Source organism: Xyrauchen texanus, chromosome 46 (assembly GCF_025860055.1).
Source record: "Xyrauchen texanus isolate HMW12.3.18 chromosome 46, RBS_HiC_50CHRs, whole genome shotgun sequence".
NCBI classification, from domain to species: domain Eukaryota; kingdom Metazoa; phylum Chordata; class Actinopteri; order Cypriniformes; family Catostomidae; genus Xyrauchen; species Xyrauchen texanus.
In genome coordinates, this window is record NC_068321.1 from 207,890 (window position 1) to 232,361 (window position 24,472).

A 24,472-nucleotide genomic window follows, 5' to 3' on the forward strand; every position below is an offset into this window, starting at 1 on the left:
TGTAATGAAATAAATGAATATGGTGGCACAATTATATTTTTGAGTACAAAACTAAGTTCAAACATTTAAGCATACACCTACAGTTCATGAGAAACATTTCAGTCAAGTGACCCCAAACTTTTGAATGGCAGTGTATGTAATATTTCTAAATATATAGTTAGCACTAAGATTATCGAGCTGCCATAGGCTACATTGATCGAGAATTTTCAACTAAATTAAAGGTGCATTAGAGCGACTTTGACTCATAAAAAGCACTCAAAATTTTGAGTTTGCTATTCACAAGAAGCATCTGTTGATGTGTAACTTGCCTTAAAAAAAGAGATCTCAGAAGATCTACGGTCAAGATTTGTTGCTTTGCATAAAGCTGGAAAGGGTTACAAAGTCATCTCAAACAGCAACAATATTCATCTGTCCACAGTTGGACAAAATGTCTATAAATGGAGATGATCAAGTACTGTGGGTACTCTCTCTAGAAGTGTCTGTTCAGCCAGAATGACTCAAAGGGCACATTGCAGAATGATCAATGGGGTAAAAAAGAAAACTTGAGAGACAGCTCATGGAAGGACACCATGAAGTAAGATGCTGCTTTCCAACAAAAACATTTCTGTGCACCTGAAGTTTACCAAAGACTACCTTGACAGTCCAAAACACTACTGAGAAAATGTTTGGTAGACTGATGAAACTAAGGTTGAATTGATTGGGAAAAACATGCAGCAACTACAGTATGTATGGCATAAAAAGGGCATAGCATACCAACATGAAAACATAATGCCAACGGTGAAGTACGGTAGAGGGAATATCATGAATTCGTGGCCTGGACCGCATGCCATCATCGAGGTAAAAATGAATTTGTAACTTCATCAAGATATCCAACAGGACAATGTCAGGGTGAGCCAACTGAAGCTCAGTAGAAGCTGGGTGATGCAGCAGGACAATAACTCTAAACATCTAAGTAAATCCACTTAAAAACTAGGGGTGTAAAAAAATATTATATCCTATTGTATCGTAGATACGACTCTCAATACACAATACAATATGTATCACATAAAGACTTGTGTCGCATTGTGAAATTCGTGTATCGATACATGCCTATTCAGAATGGCGTCAAAAAAAATAAAATCCACCTTTGAGATTGACTCGGTCAGAGCCCAGACTTTAACCCAAAAGAGATGCTGTGGAAAACCTTAAGACAGCCATTCAAACCAGACATCATAAGAATATGGCTGAGCTGAAGCAGTTTTGTAAGGAAGAGTGGTACACTGGTCTTTCTGAATGTTATGCAGGTCTAATCTGTAGCTTCCGGAAATGTTTGGTTGAGGTTATTGCTTCCAAAGGAGGATAAACCAGTTATTAAAACCAAGGGTTCACTTATTTTTTCCACAGCACTGTGAATGTTTCATGGGATGTGTTCAATATAGACATGAACGATTATAATTGTTTGTATGTTGTTAGCTTAAGCACATTGTGTTTGTCTCTACGCGTGACTTGGATGAATGTGAGATCCTATTTTATGAACAACGAAGGTATAAAAACAGCTAATTTCAAAGGGTTCACATACTTTTGCCCCTGTATATTCTAGGACATATAGGTATTTTTCTCATTTTCTATGACTTTTCCAAGACCAGAAAACTGATTTGTAATAATCTAGGTTTTCCAGGACACGTCAGAACCTTGCAATTCCAAACTCATTTGCTCAGACATCCACATGCCAGAAAAACTGGTTTTGTAACTGTTTAGCACCTCTATGCATTGCATACCCCCATTTTTTGCACCACTGTAAACTTGTCATCAGTGACTGTGGAAAATGTCCCTAGATGTACATTTTGTTTGATATCTGACTAAAGAAAAAGTAGCCAGCAAATCTAGAAACAATGCACCAAACAATGAACGAGGCTTCTAGTATTATCACATCATCTACAATCAAATAATAATAAAAAATGCATGTTGTAGGGCATAAGACAGGATTTCATGTTTCAAACTATTTAAATTGTTTTTATGTAATTAATACCCTCTAACATTGTTATATATGAATACATATTATTTGCAAATGTCAGAAGAACAATGAGAAAAATGGATTGGTTAAAAAATATATATTCTTTATAGCATTTTGTTGACCAAAATAATGTGTGTCCCACACAAAGCAACATATTTAAGCAAAGAACAAGCTGAATTTACTCTAAAGCAAAAATCATTTTCAATCGACCAGCATTCTCACCTTCCCAGAGTTACCAGATACAAGTCTTTGGTTGTACATGAGGCCAGAGCTTGATTCTAATTTGCTGCATACATTTCATGACCTTCTTAGAAAAAAGAAATAATTTCAAGGTAAAACACATTATCCAATAATTGGTTGATGATACTATGACATCAGAACAGTTGCATTCAGTTTGAATTTGTATCCCATGATGCTTGAAAGGAGAAATGGCAGAAATGGTACAGAATGCCCATTAGTTTTAGGGTGCATGTCCCATGTGTTCATCTTCTCTCTCTTCATCTACTGAAGGATCATGAGGGTCCCTCCTTTGATTGGCAGCTCTGTAAGTGGAAAGAACGCTCATCAATTCTACATTTAGATTTTCAATTTTCTTCCATGTAGAAATATAAACAAAATAATGACCACATGAAAAAGACATTTAAACCTGAAGTATTCAAGTAGTATCACAAAAAACCTCACTTCAGGATCCTGAAAAACAGCAAAGAACAGAGGTCACACTATACATCTGGTTATTCTAAAATTACTACTGGCCATTCTAGAACAGCTGTTCTGACTCCATTCTGGTATGGAATGCCCGCTTTTCACTATACAATCAATTTCTGCTTTAACTTGTTAAATCTACTGTTTCAATATATGACATTTTAATGGAAGTAAAATATGTTGTGAATGCAGTTTTACGCTGACATTTTTACATCATAAAAGTGACATGGTAAGACAAGAAGCAGCAAAGATATAAGATATAAATAGAGCGCAACAGTCTGGTTCCGGAAGTAAAAATCCTATTTATTTTCTTCATGGTATGCCTCTATTCAAGCCACCAGTCCAAGTTATTTAAACTTTATTTCTTACAAATAGTTAAATAGCGGTATTCCTTGCTAAACTACAAACTATACATGATACAGTAAAGAAACAAATCCAACAATTACAGAATCTCAGCCAATAAAAACTCTCCAATAGAGCTCTGCAGCGACCGCCCACTTCTGAGTCACTCCCAAACTACTTGTATATTTGCAAATCTAAAAATATTTAGCAGTTAAATTAAATATTAAATTGTATTTTTCAACAACTTTTAAATGGTCATGACATCCTTTTTTTTTTTTTAAATAATTGTTTTATCTTACCTGAGGTCCACTGATAATGTAAAGTTTTTTTTGTTTTTGTATCAATACAGTTTAATATAATATAATAATAATATATGATGATTTTACACCCGACTCTGGCCCTCTGACTGAGGCGCTCGGTTGTGGCACCTTTCATTCTCCTATTTGGACAGTAAAATGTGACTGGAATTTAAAGTGCACAATAACTCCAATCAGATGATAATTTAACAATCGTGACAAACATTAAAAAACTAAATTTCAGGGTTTACACATAACGCATATCCAACACATTGCATCCAAATATATTAAACTGTTCACACAAGCACAGCAGCACCATAAACTATGAAACAGTCATGACATTTGAAATATTTATGAATGAAATTGTTTACTTATGGTTTTTACTTAAGGCGATCGGGTCCAATAGTGGCAATAGGGATCAATAGTGATACCCATTATTCAATAACAGTTCCCTTGCAAAGCTTGAATCATATTATGAATGATTCACAAGCATTCCACACTGATCACACATACAGTATCATCCTGCACTGATGCACACATTAGCAGAAATGCATCAAAACGTCACAGACATCCATCTAGTGCATGTTTACATACACCAACAATTAAAAATAGCACAGATGGCTGCAAGAATGTGTCTAGGATGCATGTGCTCAAAACAGCAAGACACAAAGCAGCTGAATGAAACAGAATGGGTCTCCTTTACAGAGTTGTAACATGACACTGCATCTTTTAAAAGTGCCACGAGATACATGACAACGGTCAAAGACGTCTGTCTAGTGCATGTTAATATTCAAAAATAAATTACAAATATACCAAATTGGTCCCCTTGGTGTTCAGGATTAGTCAGTAGGCCACACTGTTTGTCCTGCTCTCTCTCGGTTTACAAACTGTAAGGCTGCTAGCACTGAGATGACTATGCAAATCTGTGTTAACCACATCATAAAAGCTCTCACACAGAAGAACATCTCCACATAAATAAACACCCTGCTCAGCAAGGACCATAAAACACAATCTCACCTACAGCTGCCCCCCTCTCTTTTTTGATCATACATGTTTGGTATCATTCAAGAGGTCTCAGTGCAACTGGTAACACCATCTCATTCCCTTTCAGCAAAGTCAAATCACAAGTAATATTTAAGAACTTAGTAAAATATCTTCAAATCTTCATCTTCAAACCACTAAATTGTAAACAAAAACCTGGATAACATCAAACATACACATAATGAAATAACAATAGAATCGGTTGGTATTTAAGGAGAGATGACAAAGGAATCGGTGTTCTCTGTAGTCAGACGATCCCACACATTGATGTGTGTAATTTTAATAATTGAAATCTGAATTCAGATCTCCCATGCTTTGTAATTGCATGTTGTTTTTTCAACTGCCAGGTATGTTTCTTTGACTTGTCTTATATTTTTAGGAATTAATATTTATTCTTATAATATGTGAATTTGGCTTTGATTGATTTTTGTACCTTACGTTTTTAATCCTATCTGGCAAATAAATTTTTATTATTTGATTATTCTGTATTCCTCCGAAATCATTTATATAATTACTAGAGCTTTAATATAGGAAGGTATTTAAAGAATTTTAGTTTGAATTTCATTAAAACATTAGAACAGAACTATACTAGAGCTTTAATATAGGAGAAACCGCCCTGGATATAGCCGGGCAGGAGAAAGCCATTTAAAGAATTTCAGTTAGAACACTGGAGCTTTAAATAGAGTAAACCACTCAGGAGAACCAGGTAGGACAGCCACCAAGGAGAGCCGAGTAGGAGAAAAGTAATTTAAAGACTCTGTTTGAATTACAGATTTAAAGGACAATAAATAGAAGAGGATTTAGAGTAATCAATGAGCAATGTCTTGTGATGTCACAAACAGATTTCAAAAGGAGATGTTTTAGCAAGGCGGTAACTATAAATGCTCTTTTTAGACTGGGCAGGAAGTTTTGGTTCGAAAACTTACAGTATGTTTTTATAGTACAGTTACCTCTTATATGTCTAAATTTCTGGAAATTTTTATTCTCCATTTCATGACGCCTTTAATCAGTAGTTTTTATTTCCTCCAACCCAATGAAGACTAAACTAGAGCAAATGTTTTGGGCTCTTCATCTTGCATGTCTAACCTTGGTAAACATGATTCCAGGGCCAACAGCCATAGGGGGCCCACAAAGATTTTGGTCACTTTTGTCATGACTTGATTAAAAAATACATAATATGCAAAATCATTATTATTACAGACAACTTTAAATAAAACAACAACACAAAATATGCTGTTATTTTGAAATAATTCCCCCAACACACCACTCAAAAAACGGACGTCAAAGTTGTTTAGCCCTCTGTTGGTAGTTCCAGCCGGCGCTTCCATAGTGGTAACTAACTTGCTCGTGACAGCGTCACTTGGACGGCGGCAAAGAAGGTCATCATCATGCTGATTATAATATAGGGCTGTTTGATTCCATATATTTTGGAGTCGATTCCGATTCCTGGTTTTCATAATCAATGGAATCGATTCCAAGAGTCGATTAAGACTCATTTTTTCTATTCCATTAAAAAAGGGAGGTAAAGTTAAATATCATAATAAACAGCTAATTTTTAAAGCGTTCTTTGCACTATTTGTGATAGAATGAATGGCATTTACTATTTATAGGTCTATTCTAGTATTAAATCTAGTATTAAATAAAGTCACTACTATTTTTGCCAAAATCTAATATGGTGTTGGCAGCCCAAGTCTCTAACCAATAGGTTATAGCCACAAATGTGTATTTTGGGTGCTTGAAGTAAAAACTATACATTAGGGCTCTATTTTCGTGAGTGCGCAAAGCACAAATGAGCATGGGTGGGAGTGTTTGCACTACTGTGGGTGGAGGTGCACAAACTGTGGGTGTATTAAATGTAAATAAAGCGCTGCAAAGTGCAATTTGCTATTTTCTTTCTAATTTGGATGTTGCACTAAGACGTTTCAATACCACCTCAGCGCAAAGTCCAAATTCAGTTCCTGCATATTCAGTTTCAGGTGGTAATAAAGTTCATGTCCAAATTCTGAAAGTACAGAACATCAAATAATGTCCTTGACCATCACTGTTGAAGCCGTTTGTTGAATTAAAATAATGAGATTTGTGCAACATTTTCTAGAGGTCATGGTTTCTTTTTTTCAATTATTATTATTTTTATTGTTATGTTTAAGTCACTGCAGAAGGGACCGGTGGAAGGAGAGAGTATAAAAAAATAACGTGTCCCAAGGACGCACAAAATAATGTAAATTCATATTTGTATTCTTCCAATTCATTGCATACAGTCCATTTACACTACCAACATATGAATGTACTGTCTTTGTTTACATCGCTGGTGCTTGACAGGGAATGGACTGTATAATAAGACATAGACGGTGCCAGAGAAGAACCTCCATTGACCCTATTAGCATCTTGCATGTGCGATTTCGGCAAACTTGTGCCTACAGTTAGCGGACGCTTGCACAAAAATATGAACACTTCATGGAGCCCATTGACTTTGCGCTTATGAGTTAAAGCATTGAGCTGCGCTTAGTGCTTACATGCTTAAAATAGGTCCCTAGATGTAGTTTCTCAAATGGAAAAATACTTTTAAAGGAATCACCACACAGTATGCACAAAGTGTTACAATTTCTGTTACAGCCCTATTGTAGATGTAGTTCAGTAAATATGATGTGCTGTGTTTGCTAACCAGTGGTCTGTGCTCTATGAGAGCTGCAGGAGGTGGTCGTGGTCTGGCGGCCAGCAGTGGGGCTAGGGACATAGGGGCGACTCCCTCCTCCTCAGCCCGATCCAGTTCACCCAGCTGCTGTGTGATGGAGTCCATCTCCTCTTGCAGTCGTTCAGTATGGACGCTGATCTCAGAAATCTTCTCAGCAGCCTGAGCGGTAAGGAACGCCTCCTTTAGATCTACTAGATGCAGCACCCACCACTCCTCAAGCCGAACCAACCTTTGAAGCTCATCAAACTGCTGGTTCACGTACTGCTCCAGCTCATCTGTAATCATCTGAAACATCCACAAACACTTTCCTGATTACAATAAAGCATTGAGAATAGGTACTTCTTCAAAAAAGCTAAAAAAATACTAAAAACTAAATCAAAACCTTACACGGAAGTTCTAGAGCAGTAATCTTAATAGTACAATCAAAGAAAACAAAGAGTAAAGGTTCTTTTTAGCATAATAACTGAAGCAGTGCTTTCACACTGACTTCTGCTACTTACCAAACTGCTGCTCTCTACAGAAAAGAGATTTCTCAGTATCTGTTTTTCCTATACTAACTAACATACTATTATTATTAAGTGGTTGTCAGGAGCGAAACAAACTTGATCATCACAAAATCGGACTTACATAAAGAGGAGGACTGCATTTACTCAAATTGTGCATTTATTAGTACATGTAAGAAAAGCTTGTTTCCATGTTAATGTGTTCAACTTGTCTTGCGTTAGAGCCAAGAAAACTTGGAACGTATATCAAGATTTTCACTGAATAATTACTTAAATTTGGGGTTGTTTTTCACCAAAACCTATTGCATGTATTCAGAAGAATATGAAGGGAGGAGCCGCATAGACTACTTTAATGAATGTTATGTGTCCAAAGAGTCACTTTTGAGACACAAATAATAAGCACAATTACTTAAAACTATTAAAAAACATTTGTATAACTGCTGATCTCCTGGCATTTTCACACACAACAGTCTCTAAAGTTTACTCGGAATAGTGCCAAAAACCAAAAAAATCCAGTGAGCGACAGTTCTGTGGACAGAATCTCCTTGTTGATGAGAGAGGACAATGAAGAATGGCCAGACTGGTTCGAGCTTACAGAAAGGCTACGGTAACTCAGATAACCGCTCTGTACAATTGTAGTGAGCAAAATAGCATCTCAGAATAAACATGTCGAACCTTGATGTGGATGGGCTACAGCAGCAGAAGACCATGTCACCGTTTTTTTCGGTGCAGTTGTTTGTTCCGCATGAGCTTTTGAATAGGAACAATGGATTCCGATGGCACTATTCATACCGGGTTTGTCAAATCGTCAATCCAAAGGTTTTTTTTTTATAGAAAGTTGCGATTTTTTTTTCTCTTAGGACTGTGATGAAAACTGACTGAAGACTCATTTTTCCAGAGTCACTGCAGCTGCTCGATCCAGTGTGTTGGTGGTGCTAATCAACTGGCAATGGATGTGCAGCTGATACACACCTTCGAAAATTATAAACAGTACTTAAAAAAGAAATAGTTGCAGTTCATTTACCCTTTGTATTGCATACATAAACCTGTTCTGTTTTTGAAAGTCTGCTTATGTTTTTTTGTCTTATTGTACAGTACTGTGCAAAAGTTCTAAAAAAATGTATCCTCAGCTTTAGTGTGCCAATAGAAAATATAAATGTTAGACTGCCAAACATTACTTTTGCAAATAGAAAAGATTAGAATAGAAGAACAGGGAGCCCTGCAACAGATGTCATGGCCCCCGGAGCCCTCCACTGAACATCATGTCAGTCTGAGATTACATGAAGAGACAGACGCAATTGCGACAGTCTAAATAGATAGAAGAACTGTGTTGAATTCTCCAAGAAGCTTGAACATCATATCTGCCAACTACCAAGAAAAACTGTATCCAGGTGACCTAGGGGAATTGGGGCTGTTTTAAAGGCAAATGTGGTCACTTCAAATATTGATTCGGTTTTTTTATGTTTACTGGACTTTGTATGACATTAAGTGATAAATGAAAACTATTTATGTCATTATTTTTGAAGACATCCTCACTATGCAACATTTTTCACAAGCGCCTACAACTTTTGTACAGTACTGTTCTTTATTTAGTATGTAGACTATATAATTGTTATATTCTCATGGCATTAAAAATAGCAGCGAGGTTCAGCAATTGGTTTGGACTAAGCTCATAGTAAAATATCCCTTTAACAGCATTCACTATATTAATCTCTAACAGCTGAAGGTGCATGTCTAAATGTTGTAGAACAGCAGAGCCACCGGCAGAGCCACCAGCAGAGCCACCGTACAGGGGTTAAATAGTTTTCTTTTAATTTTTTTTAAGGATTCGTGTGAATAGACCTTTCGTCAGAAGTTTGTCTCGCAATATGAGGACAGGAGGGTTACGTGGTAGTGGGTGATATTATAATGTCATAACTGTAATAAAATAAAGAGAAAAATCAAATACATTTTTTTGTGATCATCTCTGATTAAAGTGAAACTTTAAATGTTGCCATTTTAAAAACTAATGGCAGGTAAAGTTGTGGGGCAAATGTTGTCCTATGTGTCAAGAATCAGTGCACAGTTAGAAAGAGCAGTATAGGTGTATATGACAAGCAAATGGATTCAGGGCCACATTAAGGCACAGGCTTACCTGCAGTGGGGCCCCAAAATCCATGGGGGTGGCAACACTTTTCTCCCCTGTAGATGTTCATGTGAGGATGCGTATGTAAACACATTCAGCAGGAGACGCTAATGCAACCACAGAGATGTGTTTTGCAATGGTGAATCCTGTATGTGTAGTGCATGGTCTTAGACTAGAGTAACAAACCCCCACCCCGTCTGATGACTGGCAGGGCCCAGCAAACTATAATCCACAGAGTACATTAATGCAGCCCTGGATTCAGGTTTGGTTCAAATCATTTACTCACATCAGGGCTGGTCCATTTGGCCTTGATCTTCTCAGCTATTTCTTGAGTGTGTTCCAGTAGGTCAATGCCTTCTTTGCTCTGAAACACAGACACATTCAGAAAGAGTGATTCTGAATTATTGTTCACTTTCTTAGAAGATGTATTTCATTTTTGCTGGCTATCTGAGACCAATAGGATATTTCCTATTTCCTTGTGAGCACAGTACAATATATGCTTTTCACAACATATGAATATACAGAAAATTAATCTGTAATGTCTGTGATGTCTTAAAGTTTTTGTTGTGCTGTTAGATGAAAACTTGATAACTGTGATTAGCAAGGAGATTATGCCTTAAAAATATTATTTGTCTTTGCACCCCCGGTAAGCAAGTCAAAGGCAGTTGAGCCAAGGAACACATTCCAATTTAAGAGAGTGTAGTCCATCCTTTGATCAAGTTGATTCAGGCAGAGGTCAGTGAGGTGCACGGCAGCCCTTGCGGTTTAATAATTTTATAGTGATTAGTTGTTCAGCCCTAAATATGACATTAATAGCAGCCAATTAGTGCACTTGAAGTGCTTTACTTTAAAGTTGCTCTATTGTGCAGATCCAATGACAGCAACTTACTGCTTGCAGGCCCGGATCACCGCCTGTGAGTCAGAGGGACACAGTTTTGATCCAGACTGATATACTGCATGTTTCAGAGAAAGCTCTACAGGAATTTGCACTTCACAGAAAGAAATTGCTTGATTTGCACTAGTTTTGAAAGGTTTGTGAATTCAATCTTTGAAAGATATCCAATCTGCAAATTTGCAGATGGTATATGATAAAAGTTTTAGTACTATTTGCCTTTTTGTCATTAGACAAGATAGCTAAAAGTTATAGGAAACTGAAGAATAAGGGCGCAAGCGCTTAACATCAGAAGCTTGAGACTAAATGAGACTGTGTTGCATGCCAGTCTATTATTGTTGTAACATGATGGCACATAACAACAAAACAAACTGTAACTGGTCATTTGCATGCCTCAGACAGCTCTTTCACATGCAAAGGAGTGATTATCCTTTGTGCCATAGTGGCCTGCTAAACTAATCGGCCAAAATTAATCTGCCTATTTTTCAGATATTTGAAAAATACCAAATATGTTTTTCTGGCCCACTTTTCCACTGACTTGAGAACCAGGCTACGTAGTAGTTTTACAGGACTACTTAACCCGCCCAAAAATATGGTGCATAGGGCTGGGTGATATGACAATATATACCATGGCGACGATATAAAATGTCAATCGATAAAGATTTTGCTATATTGAGTATATTGCAAAATGTAAATATCCATACGTGGGCTTATTTTAGGGCTGCACAATTATGACAAAAATCTAAATAGTTGATTATTACCCTTGATATGATTATTCATTTTGTATAAAAGATTATATGACTGTGATATCACAAAGTCTGCAATCGTGTGGTTCTTCAGAATAGCAGATTTTAATGCTGGAAAAGGAGCTGCGCTCCAGTTCTTTTTAAAGCATCTTCTAAACATTAAATAATGTTTGTTAATGTTATGCCTAACAAACGTTATTTTAAAAGGGATATCTATGTATAGAAGACATACGTATATGTAGGTATTTTCAGAACTATTGACAAAACCAGATTTACTTGATTTAACATGCCTGTGTGACATGTAACAGGTTGATAAATACACTTCCTCAATTTTAACACACCTCTAAAACCTGAGAAAAGTAGCATAAAATAAAAAACTACACATTCCCTTATATCGTCAATGGTGATCTTGTTCATGTAATATCATCGTTAAATTTATTTGGCCTCACCGGTTGCACTTTGAAAATTAAAAACGACCTTTTGCGATCAAAGTTTGTGCGATTGGTGAAAATTTTAAATCTACCAATAACAGCTGTGGAGCAAATGCATCTAATGAGAGCAGACACGATAATGGCGGTGATTCTTGAAATATGCCATTTATGCCATATTCTTTATGTTGGCTACACCACTTCACAAAATAGATGGCATGAGGAAGGAATATTATTTGGATATATTGAAGCAACATCTCAAGACATCAGATAGGAAGTTAAAGCTTGGTCGCAAATGGGTCTTCCAAATGGACAATGACCCAAAGAATACATTGTATTGTCGTGGCAAAATGGCTTATGGACAACAAAGTCAAGGTATTGGAGTGGCCATCACAAAGCCCTAACCTCAATCCAAAAAGGTGTATGTAAAATTCTGACTTCAACTGTATATCATTATTGTTATAGAAATTTACTCATATCATGACATAAGATTTTGGTCATATCGCCCATCCCTAATGGTGCACCACGGTATTTGTGTACAGCTTTTATTCCTGTTTTTGAGAACATATTTAAACATACAGAGTAATGGAATCCAACGTTGTTACATTGCTTAATACAATTTCCAGAGACATTGACTACGCTCATGATGACAGGTAAAGTAGGTACATTATTTTTTATGATCCTTTATCTTTAGTTATATTTGCCATAGCATAGAATATTATGTTTACATCTTGTTCTTATAGAGTTTGAAGGGGTGGGTTTACCCCTGTCTCTTCTGCCCATTGATGAGTTGAACACAATTGCCAACAAATCTTCTTAACCGTGTGCATTTGTTATAATTATGAATGTTACAGATCATTTTTATATTTGATCTCTGCCCATTGATGAGTTGAACACAATTGCCAACAAATCTTCTTAACCGTGTGCATTTGTTATAATTATGAATGTTACAGATCATTTTTATATTTGATCTCTGAGGGGTGACTGAGGGTCTGCCCAAATTTCAGGAATGCCATAACAATGCTTACGCATTTAGCCCGGCTCTCAGAGAGCAAATATACACTACCAGTCAAAACCTTTGAAACACTTGACTGAAATGTTTCTCATGAACTTAAAAATCTTTTGATCTATAGGTGTATGCTTAAATGTTTGAAATTAGTTTTAGACAAAATATAATTGTGCCACCATATTCATTTATTTCATGATAAAACTAAAATGTTATTAAAAAAAAAAAAAAAACGTTTTTGAAATTGATGACTTGGACCAAATAATAAAGTTAACCAGCCGATAAGTGCCCAACATAGATGGGAACTCCATCAATGCTGTTTAAAAGCATCTCAGGGTGATTCCTCAAGTTTTCTTGAGAAAATGTAAGTAAATGCAAGAGTACATGTGTGCAAATTCTAGACAAAGGGGGACAACTTTGAAGATGCTAAAATATCACACAGTTTTGATTTATTTTGGATTTTGTTTAGTCACATCATAGTTCCCATAGTTCCATTTATGTTATTCCATAGTTTTGATGACTTTACTATTATTCTTAAATGTGAAGAAAAAAAAATTATAATAAAGAATAAGTGTTTCAAAACTTTTTATGTTTTTACATGTGAGATGTAATTAATTAATTGATCATTTGATCAAATTGAGCAAGAGTTTTATTATGTCTAAGTTTTAGGTCATTATTGAACCACATGTTTTTACTGACACAAATGTATTCTTAGAATGCATCACTAAAGGTATATTTCTGCCAAAAATATTTAACATATTGTTTTGGGCTGGTGCGGGACCATTTATTTTTGTGGTGGAAGCACACAGAACGGTTCAAGAATTTGCACTGGCCCAGGAACCAGCCCCAGAACCATGTTTGTGGAAAAGTGTTACAAGACTAGCTGTTCTGTCCTCCTGGAAGCGCATAGCGCTGCCTTTCTAGGGAGGGTACTGTATCGCCTCTTTTAATGTAGCTGTGACCAGGAGGAGGGCGTGGCCGGGCCATGATGGTGCATGGTCAGCGCTGAATCAGCAAGAGAGTGAGATAAAGGGGAGCCGGAGACGCCAGTTCAAGAGAGAGACGCACACGGCCGCATTGTATGCGTGTCTGTTCGTTTATGTTTTATGATGTTTTAAGTTCCTTTATATCATTAAACCTTTATGTTGACTGTTCAGCGGGTTCCAACCTCCTCCTTGCCGATCCTTATGCTTTTGCAGTAGCATTACTTTATTTAAAACACTTCTATTAACACTACAAGTTATGTATTTATTTATGTATCAAAATATACAAACACTGTTGAATTGAGAGCATCTTATTTCTACTATATAATTTCATAATTTTTTACATCCCCAACACTAATGTGTATATTTTATTACTTGAGATTTAGCAAGGTAATTTGGGCCCCGTTACTGTACAGCCATTGCCAAAAGTATTGGCAGTGACATAAACTGACATAAATAGTTTCTAGTTTTCGGCTTCAGTTGTTGTGGTGTTGATTCACATCGTTTATAGATTATTGTGCAGCGTGAAAAACTTAATTGGCCAAAAAAATTCTCTTATCACAGAAAACTAAATTTCATAGTTTTTTTGGCCCTGGCACAAAATGACAAGCTGACATAATTTCACTAATCATATCAGCAGCACCTGGGAACTTGTGAACGAGTACTAGTCAGGTGAAAGCACTCTATCATTCTGATTGGATTATAAGAGCAGAATGATTGCTATAAAAGGAGGGGAAAAGTGCTTCCAATCATTGTGTTCTTCCAATCAATGGTTACCTCTAAAGAAAGATGTGCAGCCATCATTGGTTTGCATCAAAATGGCCTCAAATACAAGGAAATTGCTGCAAAGAATATTGCACCTGAAAGAACTTCAAGGAGAGAGGTTCAACTGCAGTGAAGAAGGCTTCAGGATGTCCCAGAGTATCCAACAAGCATCAGGACCATCTCCTCCTGAGGAGTCAGCTACAGAATCGTGTCACCACCAGTGCAGACCTTGCTCAATATTGGCAGCAGGTTGGTGTGAGTGCATCTGCACGCACGGTGAGGCGAAGACTTTTGGACAATGGCCTGGTGTCAAGAAGGGCAGCAAGAAGCCACTTCTCTCCAAGAAAAACATCAAGCACAGACTGAAATTCTGCAGGAAGTACAAGGATTGGACAGCAGAAGACTGGTGCAAAGATATTTTCTCTGATGAAGCCCCCTTCCGACTGTTTGGGACATCTGGAAAATAGATAGTCCGGAGAAGACAAGGTGAATGCTACCATGAGTCCTGTGTCGTGCCAACAGTGAAGCATCCTGAGACCATCCATGTGTGGGGTTGCATTTCATCCAAGGGCTCTCTCACAATTCTGCCAAAAAACATTGCCATGAATAAGGAATGGTATAAAAATTTCCTGCAAGAGCAAATTCTCCCAATGGCCCAGGAACAATTAGGTGATGATCCGTGCTTTTTAGGTGATTTTCCAGCATGATGGAGCACCATGTCACAAGTCAAGAGTGATAATGAAGTGGCTCGGAGATCATTACATTGAAATTTTGGATCCGTGGCCAGGCAACTCCCCGGATCATAATCCCATAGAGAACCTGTGGTCAATCCTCAAAAGGCGAGTGGATAAGCAGAAACCCACAAATTGTGATCAACTCCGAGCACTAATAAGTCAAGAATGGATCGCCGTCATTCAGGATTGGGACCAGAAGCTGACATCCAGCATGCCAGAGTGAATTGCAGAGGTTATGAAGAACAAGGGTCAACACTGTAAATATTGACTCTTTGCATATATTGAATGTTTTTGCCAATAAAAGACTTTAAAACGTATGAAACGCGTATCATTGTTTTCCAGTATACCATAGAAACATGTGAAAAAATAATCTTCAAATACTGAAGCAGCAAACTTTGCAAAACACAAAATTTATGTCACTGCCAATAATTTTGGCCATGGCTGTATATTGCTCTGGGCCCGTTTCCTATTAACAAATACAGTTTAGAATTTGTTGTGGGGCCCCCTGGACTTTTGGGCCCCTAGAATCATTACCACTTTTCACGCCACTAGCTACGGCCCTAATAACATTCAAGTCATTAAATTTCTTTTTTTTTAGCAAATGCTACAAATGTTTTTAAAAACATTTATGAAACCAACATGGACACATAGATAACATTTCTATAAAGTTGACACTTCAAACTAGGTTTTTAAAAGATCTAAAAAAAAAATTGTCCTGTATATTTGTTTGTTAATTTGTGTGTGTGTTGTTTGTTTGTGTATCTTGACTGACTTTCTGCCACAGGTAAGCGTCTTTGAGAGTGATGATCTCATGTTCTCTGTGTTCTCCCTGTACTGCACACACCACACAAATGATCCGCTCATCATTTTTACAGTAGAGCGAGCCCTCCTGTCCGTGCTGCTTACACTTAAGCCTCTCCACCGTCACTGTATCTTGTTTCCCCTTCAGTTGATTGTCCTCACCGCCAGCAGCTTCTGCCCACTCTGCTCTGATTTCAGCCCCCTGACTCTCTGTCAGCGGCTGAGGGTCTAACTCAGGGTCTGGGGGACAGTACGGCTGTAGCTGGTGACCAGTGCTTTGTGAATGTTTGTTTGCATGGCTGATGCAGAAGGCGAAACGACAGTGTGTGCAAACCTGAGCTGCTGGCTGAGGCTCATCCGGTTCACAAGCATCACACGTGCCATCCATCTCAGGCAGATCCTCCTCATTCAGACAGCTGTCCCAGCATCCCCCAGACGCATCCATGACAGAGGGAGAGATGGTGGTTTTGAAAGAGCCTAAAAGTGGACATTTAGTTATTTAGCAGACATTTTTTTTCCAAAGTGACTTACAAATGAGAAATAGAAGCAATTTTTCATACAAACATTATAACTAAGAGCAAACTACTGTAAAAAGTCAGCTATACTGTAAAACATCCGCAAAAATCACTGGTGTACCCTTGCTTAGCTAAACTTTTTTTCTATGAGCAGCAAGTGAGAAAGATGGCTCACATTACCGGAAATGTTCAGAAGTCTGTCAAGTCAAGAGCGCAAAACTCTGGTTCAGAAAGTAAAAATCCCATTCATTTTATCCATATTTCAATGATAGCTTATAAACCTTTAAAGACTGACCTCCGAGGTTGATCATCAATGGTACAGTATATGCCTTTGTTGAAACAATCAATCTGCGTTATTTCAGCATTATTGTTTAAAAAAAAAGTTTAACAGCAACATTTTCCTGGTGAAAAACTACACTCCCCATTAACCAGCAAAAAAAGATCCACCAATCAGAGAGACAACATATTTTAAGTTTACAGAAAAATATTCAGATATATACACATATATATAGTATGTAGTTTGAGGGTGTAGAAGACTCAATCACCAACAAAGTCCCCCAAACAAGTTGAGCAATGACCAATTTCATGATGCACTGTGAATGACGCAATCGAGACAGTCTTCCTACATCCTCAAACTACATATATTTGTATATATCATTATATTTTGCTGTAAAATTAAAATCTATTGTTTTCTAAGCTTACAATCAACAACAACAAAAAAGTTGCATATATTTCCATCATTTTTATTAGATTAAGTGATTTGCAGTGCTTCATGGGATTGTAATTTGTGTCTTTTCTGTGTGCAATTGTCTTTTCTGTGATTTTCAAATACTTTTTTAGCTTTAAATCAAAGTTTGTGATGTTGTGGTTCACCTCTGAGCTGATTGGTTTGGTTCATGGCTTGACGTTGAAAAAATACCCATAAATCAAGATTTTTAATTAACATTTAAGTGAATGCATTAGGGCAAAGTATATTTTGGGTTTTGTGACTGGTCACCATTTAAAATGTTGCACTATTTTAATCACCTTTTAAAAGAACAAATATTCCATCTGGTCCTAAGAACTGCATGCATAACAATTATAAAGGAATTAGCAAAATGCTGTTTAAAATAGTTTAGATGAAGTTTATGATATGACAATCTGTGACATCTACTGTGACGTTTGCTGGACATTTCCAGACATATTTATGTGTTGTAGGATTGAAAACTGACAAAGAAATTAATTTCTGTGTTACAACCCAAACCAAAAACTGTCCTCTTGCATTCTAAGACATAGTGAACTATCGGCCCATTACTTGTGGTGTTTGTGTTCTGGGGCTCTGCAAATAGTAGCATCTTGAAAACAGTGGGCGTTGAAGGTGGTCTGCTGACAGGGGCGCAAAAATGGGGTATGTAATATACTGTATGAAACGCATATGGGACTGGTCTCTACAGCAGAGACTATTTTAAATGCACTTGTTTAACAGTGAGATGTGCGACGGGGATTGTGAAACCTGTTTGAATGCAGTACAGAATTTTCTGTTGCAGAACTCCAAATGTCTCGGTGATGAAACTAGTTTAAAACCAACAGCCCCCAGATTCTAAACGGCACTGACAGAGAAAACATAAATCAGAAGGCTTTTCTATCCTCACATCACAATACTTACAAACATTTAGGCTACCATGTATTAACTATGGTAGGTGGCAGAAAAAGTTTCTAAATGTATTTAGACTGCTGTTTTTCATTACAAAAATGGCATAGTTCTTTACATAGAAACCATAGTAACTAACCATGGTCATATTACAAATATCATTGTTAAAACTTTGGATATTATGGAAGAACTCTGGTATATTTTCATAATTATTATGGACCAAGCTATCAGTTTTCCATCTGTATAAAATCTGTTCTCTTGTAATGTTCTCTGATTCTCTGAAGGTAAATGAAAGTTATTTTGTGTGCATTCAGAAATTCCAAGAGATTACTGTAGTTTAATCAGTAGGAGCCTGCTGAAAGGAATCTACAAAGGAGAACTTATTCACACAGTCAGAATAGTTATGTATATGTTTACCTCTCCGGGAACCAGCACCTTATCGTGGTGGAGAGGTTTGTGTGCCCTTATGATCCTGAGGGTTGTGTTGTCTGGAGCCATGTGCTCCTGGTAGGGTCTCCCAAGGCAAAGTGGTCTCAGGTGAGGGGCCAGACTAAGAATGGTTCAAAATGACTCATGGATAAAACGGCAAGAGGAGGAGTTACCCTGCCCGGAGGAAGCCCGGGGCCCCTGTCTGGAGCCAGGCCCAGATGGAGGGCTCGTCGGCGAGCGCCTGGTGGCCGGGCTTGTCACGGAGCCCGGCCGGGCACAGCCCGAAGAAGCAACGTGGAACCTCCCTCTACATCCCTTGGGCCCACCACCCATTGGAGGAACCGCAGGAGTCGGGTGCGCTGCCATATGGGCGGCAGTGAAGGCCGTGGGCCTCGACGGACCAGACCCGGGCAGCAAAGGCTTGCTCTGGGGACGTGGAATGTCACCTCACTGGGGGAAGGAGCCGGAACTAGTGAGGGAGGTGGAGCGCTACCAGTTGGATCTGGTGGGGCTTACATCGACGCACAGTTTTAGCTCTGGATCCGTACTCCTGGATAGGGATGGACTCTATTCTTCTCTGGAGTTTCCCAGGGTGTGAGGCGACGGGCGGGTGTGGGGATACTCACGAGTCCCCGGCTGAGCCACTACGTTGGAGTTTACCCGGTGGACGAGAGGGTCGCCTCCCTACGCCTACGGGTTGTGGGGGGGAAAACTCTGACTGTTGTCTGTGCATATGCACCGAACAGCAGTTCAGAGTATTCGGCCTTCTTGGAGACCCTGAATGGAGTCCTGAATAGGGCCCCAGTAGGGGACTCCATAGTGATGCTGGGTGACTTCAACGCACACGTGGGAAATGACAGGGACACCTGGAAAGGCGTGATTGGGAGGAACGGCCTCCCTGATCTGAACTCAAGTGGATGTTTGTTATTGGATTTCTGTGCTAGTCATGGATTATCTGTAACAAACAACATGTTCGAACATAAGGATGCTCATAAGTGTACGTGGTACCAGAGCACCCTAGGCCGAAGGTCGATGATCGATTTTGTAATCGTGTCGTCGGATCTGAGCCCATATGTTTTGGACACTCGGGTAAAGAGAGGGGCAGAGCTGTCAACCGATCACCATCTGGTGGTGAGTTGGGTCAGGGGGTGGGGAAAGACTCTGGACAGACCTGGGAAGCCCAAGCGAGTAGTGCGGGTGAACTGGGAACGTTTGGAGGAGGTCCCTGTCCGCGAGATCTTCAACTCACACCTCCGGCGGAGCTTTTCAGGCATCCCTGCGGAGGTTGGGGACATTGAACCGGAGTGGGCAATGTTCAAAGCTTCCATTGCCGAAGCCACGGTGGAGAGCTGTGGCCTCAAGGTTTTAATTACCGCAAGGGGTGGTAACCCTCGAACACCATGGTGGACACTGGTGGTCAGGGAAGCCGTCCGACTGAAGAAAGAGGCCTTCCGGGATTTGTTGTCCCGGAGGTCTCCGGAGGCAGTTGTAAGGTACCGACAGGCCCGAAGGGCTGCGGCCTCGGCCGTGAGGGAGGCAAAGCAGTGGGTGTGGGAAAAGTTCGGAGAAGCCATGGAGAAGGACTTTCGGTCCGCACCAAAGTGCTTCTGGAAAACCGTCCGCCACCTTAGGAGGGGAAACGGGAACCATTCAAGCTGTATACAGCAAAGATGGGACGCTGTTGACCTCAACCGAGGAGGTTATTGGGCGGTGGAAGGAACACTTTGAAGAACTCCTAAATCCCAACACGCCCTCTATGGTAGAGGCAGAGCCGGAGGATGATGGGGGATCAGATTCTATTTCCCTGGGGGAGGTCACTGAGGTAGTCAAACAACTCCGCAGTGGCAAAGCCCTGGGGATTGATGAGATCTGACCAGAAATGCTGAAAGCTCTGGATGTGGAGGGGGTGTCATGGATGACACGCCTCTTCAACATTGCGTGGAAATCTGGGACAGTGCCTAAGGAGTGGCAGAATGGGGTGGTGGTTCCCCTCTTCAAAAAGGGGGATCAGAGAGTGTGTGCCAACTACAGGGGTATCACACTTCTCAGCCTCTCTGGTAAAGTTTACTCCAAGGTGCTGGAGAGGAGGGTTCGGCCGATTGTCAAACCTCAGATTGAAGAGGAACAATGCGGTTTTCGTCCTGGCCGTGGAACGACGGACCAGATCTTTACTCTCGCAAGGATCCTGGAGGGGGCCTGGGAGTATGCCCATCCGGTCTACATGTGTTTTGTGGATCTGGAGAAGGCGTATGACCGGGTCCCCCGGAGAGACTGTGGGAGGTGCTGGAGTACGGGGTGGGGGGTCCTTCTTAGGGTGATCCAATCCCTGTACGTCCAAAGCGAGGGCTGTGTCCGGTCCTCAGCACAAAGTCGAGTTCATTCCATGTGGGGTTGGTCTCCGCCAAGGCTGCGCTTTGTCACCAATCCTGTTTGTGATATTCATGGACAGGATATCGAGGCGTAGTCAGGGTGGGGAAGGTGTGTGGTTCGGTGGGCTGGGGATCTCATCGCTGCTTTTTGCAGATGATGTTGTCTTCATGTCATCATCGGTCCGTGACCTTCAGCTCTCACTGGATCGCTTGGCAGTCGAGTGTGAAGCAGCTGGGATGAGGATTAGCACCTCTAAATCTGAGGCCATGGTTCTCAGCAGAAAACCGATGGAGTGCGTACTCCAGGTAGGGAATGAGGTTTTGCCCCAAGTGAAGGAGTTCAAGTACCTCGGGGTCTTGTTCACGAGTGAGGGGACAATGGAGCGGGAGGTTGGCCGGAGAGTCGGGGCAGCAGGGGCGGTATTGCACTCGCTCTATCGCACCGTTGTCACGTAAAAGGGAGCTGAGCCGAAGGCAAAGCTCTCGATCTACCGGTCAATTTTTGTTCCTACCCTCACCTATGGTCATGAAGGTTGGGTCATGACCGGAAGAACTAGGTCATGAGTACAAGCGGCCGAAATGGGCTCCTCAGAAGGGTGGCGGGCTTCTCCCTTAGAGATAGGGTGAGGAGCTCAGTCATCCGTGAGGAGCTCGGAGTAGAGCCGCTGCTCCTTTGGCGTTGAAAGGAGTCAGTTGAGGTGGTTTGGGCATCTGGTAAGGATGCCCCTGGCCGCCTCCCTAGGGAGGTGTTTCAGGCACGCCCAGCTGGGAGGAGGCCTCGGGGAAGACCCAGGACTAGGTGGAGAGATTACATCTCCACACTGGCCTGGGAACGCTCGGGTCAGCCCAGTCAGAGCTGGTTAATGTGGCTCGGGATAGGGAAGTTTGGGGCCCCCTGCTGGAGCAGCTGCCCCCGCGACCCGACTTCGGATAAGCGGTTGAAGATGGATGGATGGATGGATGGATGTTTACCGATATGTGCAGGTATGAAAACTTTTCAGAACATATCATGCAGAAAACAATGCTTTAGAATTGTTGTCATGATGTAGTTTGTCCAGCATAGTGTGGTCCGACTCCATTGTTTACAGTGCTGACTCTGAACTGACAGTGGCTCTGCAGACAGGGCGGAGTTAAGCGGTGTCTTCTCGGTAAGTTGCTAAATAGTTTGTGAAATACATACTGGAAAGTTAATAAAAAATTATCCCATCATTTTCCCTTTTCAATATAACGTTAACCCTGTCCCTGACAACCATGTCACTCATGTTTATCACATCCGTTTGTTATTTTAGCCAGCTACAGTTTGTCAGTGCAGTAAGTAATGTAGCAGATTGACAGGTAAACATCAGAGCATCTCTTTGCTGCACAGCAGACAACGGTGCAGTGGTGGATTGTGTCAGTTGAGTGTTGATTTCATGCTACGTTGTTAGTTGGTCTTTTACTGTCCGTGAAAATGAGCTTATAGCTAACTAGCTAATCACGTAGCTACTTTCATACCTTGTCAGCTGAGTGGAAGTTAATGTGTAAACATGGATACATGAAACTGTTTTGTTCAGGATTCACAGTTTGGTACCCCCTTCAACCGGACAATTCCAGTCGTTGTATTTACAAAATGTAATATTTAGATGTCTGGTTTTCCACCGTTGAAAGTTTCCCCTGAACTTGTCTAATAGAATACGGTGTAACAACGCTTGACTCGGCATGTGTAAATGTTTATTGTTTTGCAACCTACCAATAATTGACTGGCAGAATTAATATACAGTAGTCAGCATTTGACTGATACGGAACATACAGTACTGATGTTTATTTAGCAATTTATTTTATTTTTATTAATTATTTATTTTAATGGTCAGCAACTGACTGATGCTAAACATACAGTGCTATGTTTTTTTTAGCTATTTATTTTATTTGAATTTATTCTTTTATTTTAATAGTCAGCAAATGATCACTGAGATTGTAATCATGCTACTTGTCTGGTAGAGCAAGTAAAATTCTCTTTAAATGGCCAATCTAAAAGTTCTACTTGTCCCGGACAAGCAGACAAGCATTAATGTCGAGTGCTGGAGTGGACTTTAATTTATTTATTTGGATAGAATTTAAGTCATATTAGATCAGTGTCTTACACAACCTATACTTTTAGCCAAACCTGACCAAAAATAAACTTATTTAAATAGATTTTACACCCATTGTCACTCTAAAAATACATGATGAAAAGATGTTTTGGGGGCTTTAAAAAAAAATCCTGGGGAGTATGCCCAGACCCCCTTATAAGAGGCTTAGTCCCCTTTCCATGAATCTCTAGTGACGTCCCTGCTGAGAAGGATACAGTATGTGCGTTCACAAGAGCACTGTAGTAACTATTCCAGACATTTAAGCACTATTTGACACCACCCAAATGTTGTTTACGTTAGAGACCTACATGTGGAAACATAAAAATCCCTTGTCGAGCCTCAAAAAGGTTTATACAATGTCCCCCCCATTCTCAGCATGAAAGCAAATATAACGTTTGTTTGATGTGCGCTTATTGTTCTGTGTCCGTCAGTCCTACCTTTCTGAAGTGGAATCTCTGTATCCTTTATTTCTTTATGTATCTTCTGATCCGCTGTGTTGTATGAAAATAGTGTGCTTTTCGGTGCTCTGTTTTCTCTATCTATCGCTCTCGTTTTATTTTAATTACTTGCTATCTCACGGCTTGTTGTCACTGAGCTGTACAACAGAACATTAGGAACACAAATTTTGCAGCTCTTTTGTGTCTCTGCACATTCATTGCTAACTCTACTTCCTTGTTTTACTGTGGCACAGCAGGGGTTTATTTTTTTCCACTACTTCCTGTTTCTCCAGCTTAAAGAAACAGTGCGCCCAAAAATGAAAATTCTGTCAAAACAAAAGAAAATCATACACGTTTGGAAAAACATGAGTGCGAGTGAAAGGGAACATAATTTTTTTTTTCCGGTGAGCTATTATTTTAAAGGAATACTCTGGGGTCAATACAAGTTAAGCTCAATTGACAGTATGTGTGGCATATTGATTACCAAGTCTCTCTTTTTCTTCTTACAAAATCTGGGTTTTGAAACATCGTTTCAAAGCAGCATTACAGAAAATCATGCATTAACAGTAAATTAAACTATAATATCTATTATGTAGTTTGAAGAAATATGATTATAAAGTGTGTATAAAAATAATTAAATAATAGTTGTATTTAGAAACCAAGTGAGCAAGCCGAATGTGACTGTAGCAAGGAACACAAAACTCCATAAGATGTTGGTTAATGGAGAAAAATAACCTTGGGATAAACCAGACTCACTTTGGGGGCTAGTTCCCCTCTGACTAACATCATGAATATAATGACAATATTAGTTATTTATGGTCATGGTTTAAAATTATTAAACTAATTTAGTGTTTAGGGCCAGTGTTTATACAAAGATTTCGTAAGAACTTTAAGATTAATGACTAATGTCTTTGAAGTTCATCCTGGATTAACTG

General features: G+C 39.5%; 1 protein-coding gene across 3 annotated transcripts; it reads right to left on the bottom strand.

Annotated features, from left to right (window-relative positions):
- Positions 1-2,015: 2,015 nt before the first annotated feature.
- On the bottom strand, positions 2,016-23,774 carry trim44 (tripartite motif containing 44). Of its 3 annotated transcripts, none has more exons than XM_052119188.1 (6): positions 23,538-23,774; positions 16,384-16,526; positions 9,981-10,058; positions 7,037-7,351; positions 2,640-2,683; positions 2,016-2,535 (listed from the first exon to the last, which is right to left on the bottom strand). In XM_052119188.1, exons 2-6 carry the CDS (start codon positions 16,492-16,494, stop codon positions 2,454-2,456), a joined length of 630 nt encoding a protein of 209 aa, XP_051975148.1. In that variant the 5' UTR covers positions 16,495-16,526; positions 23,538-23,774; the 3' UTR covers positions 2,016-2,453. The 3 variants fall into 3 exon arrangements, with proteins under 3 accessions (XP_051975148.1, XP_051975146.1, XP_051975147.1); XM_052119186.1 differs by having other exon boundaries at positions 16,021-16,526; XM_052119187.1 differs by lacking the exon at positions 2,640-2,683 and having other exon boundaries at positions 16,021-16,526.
- Positions 23,775-24,472: the final 698 nt, after the last annotated feature.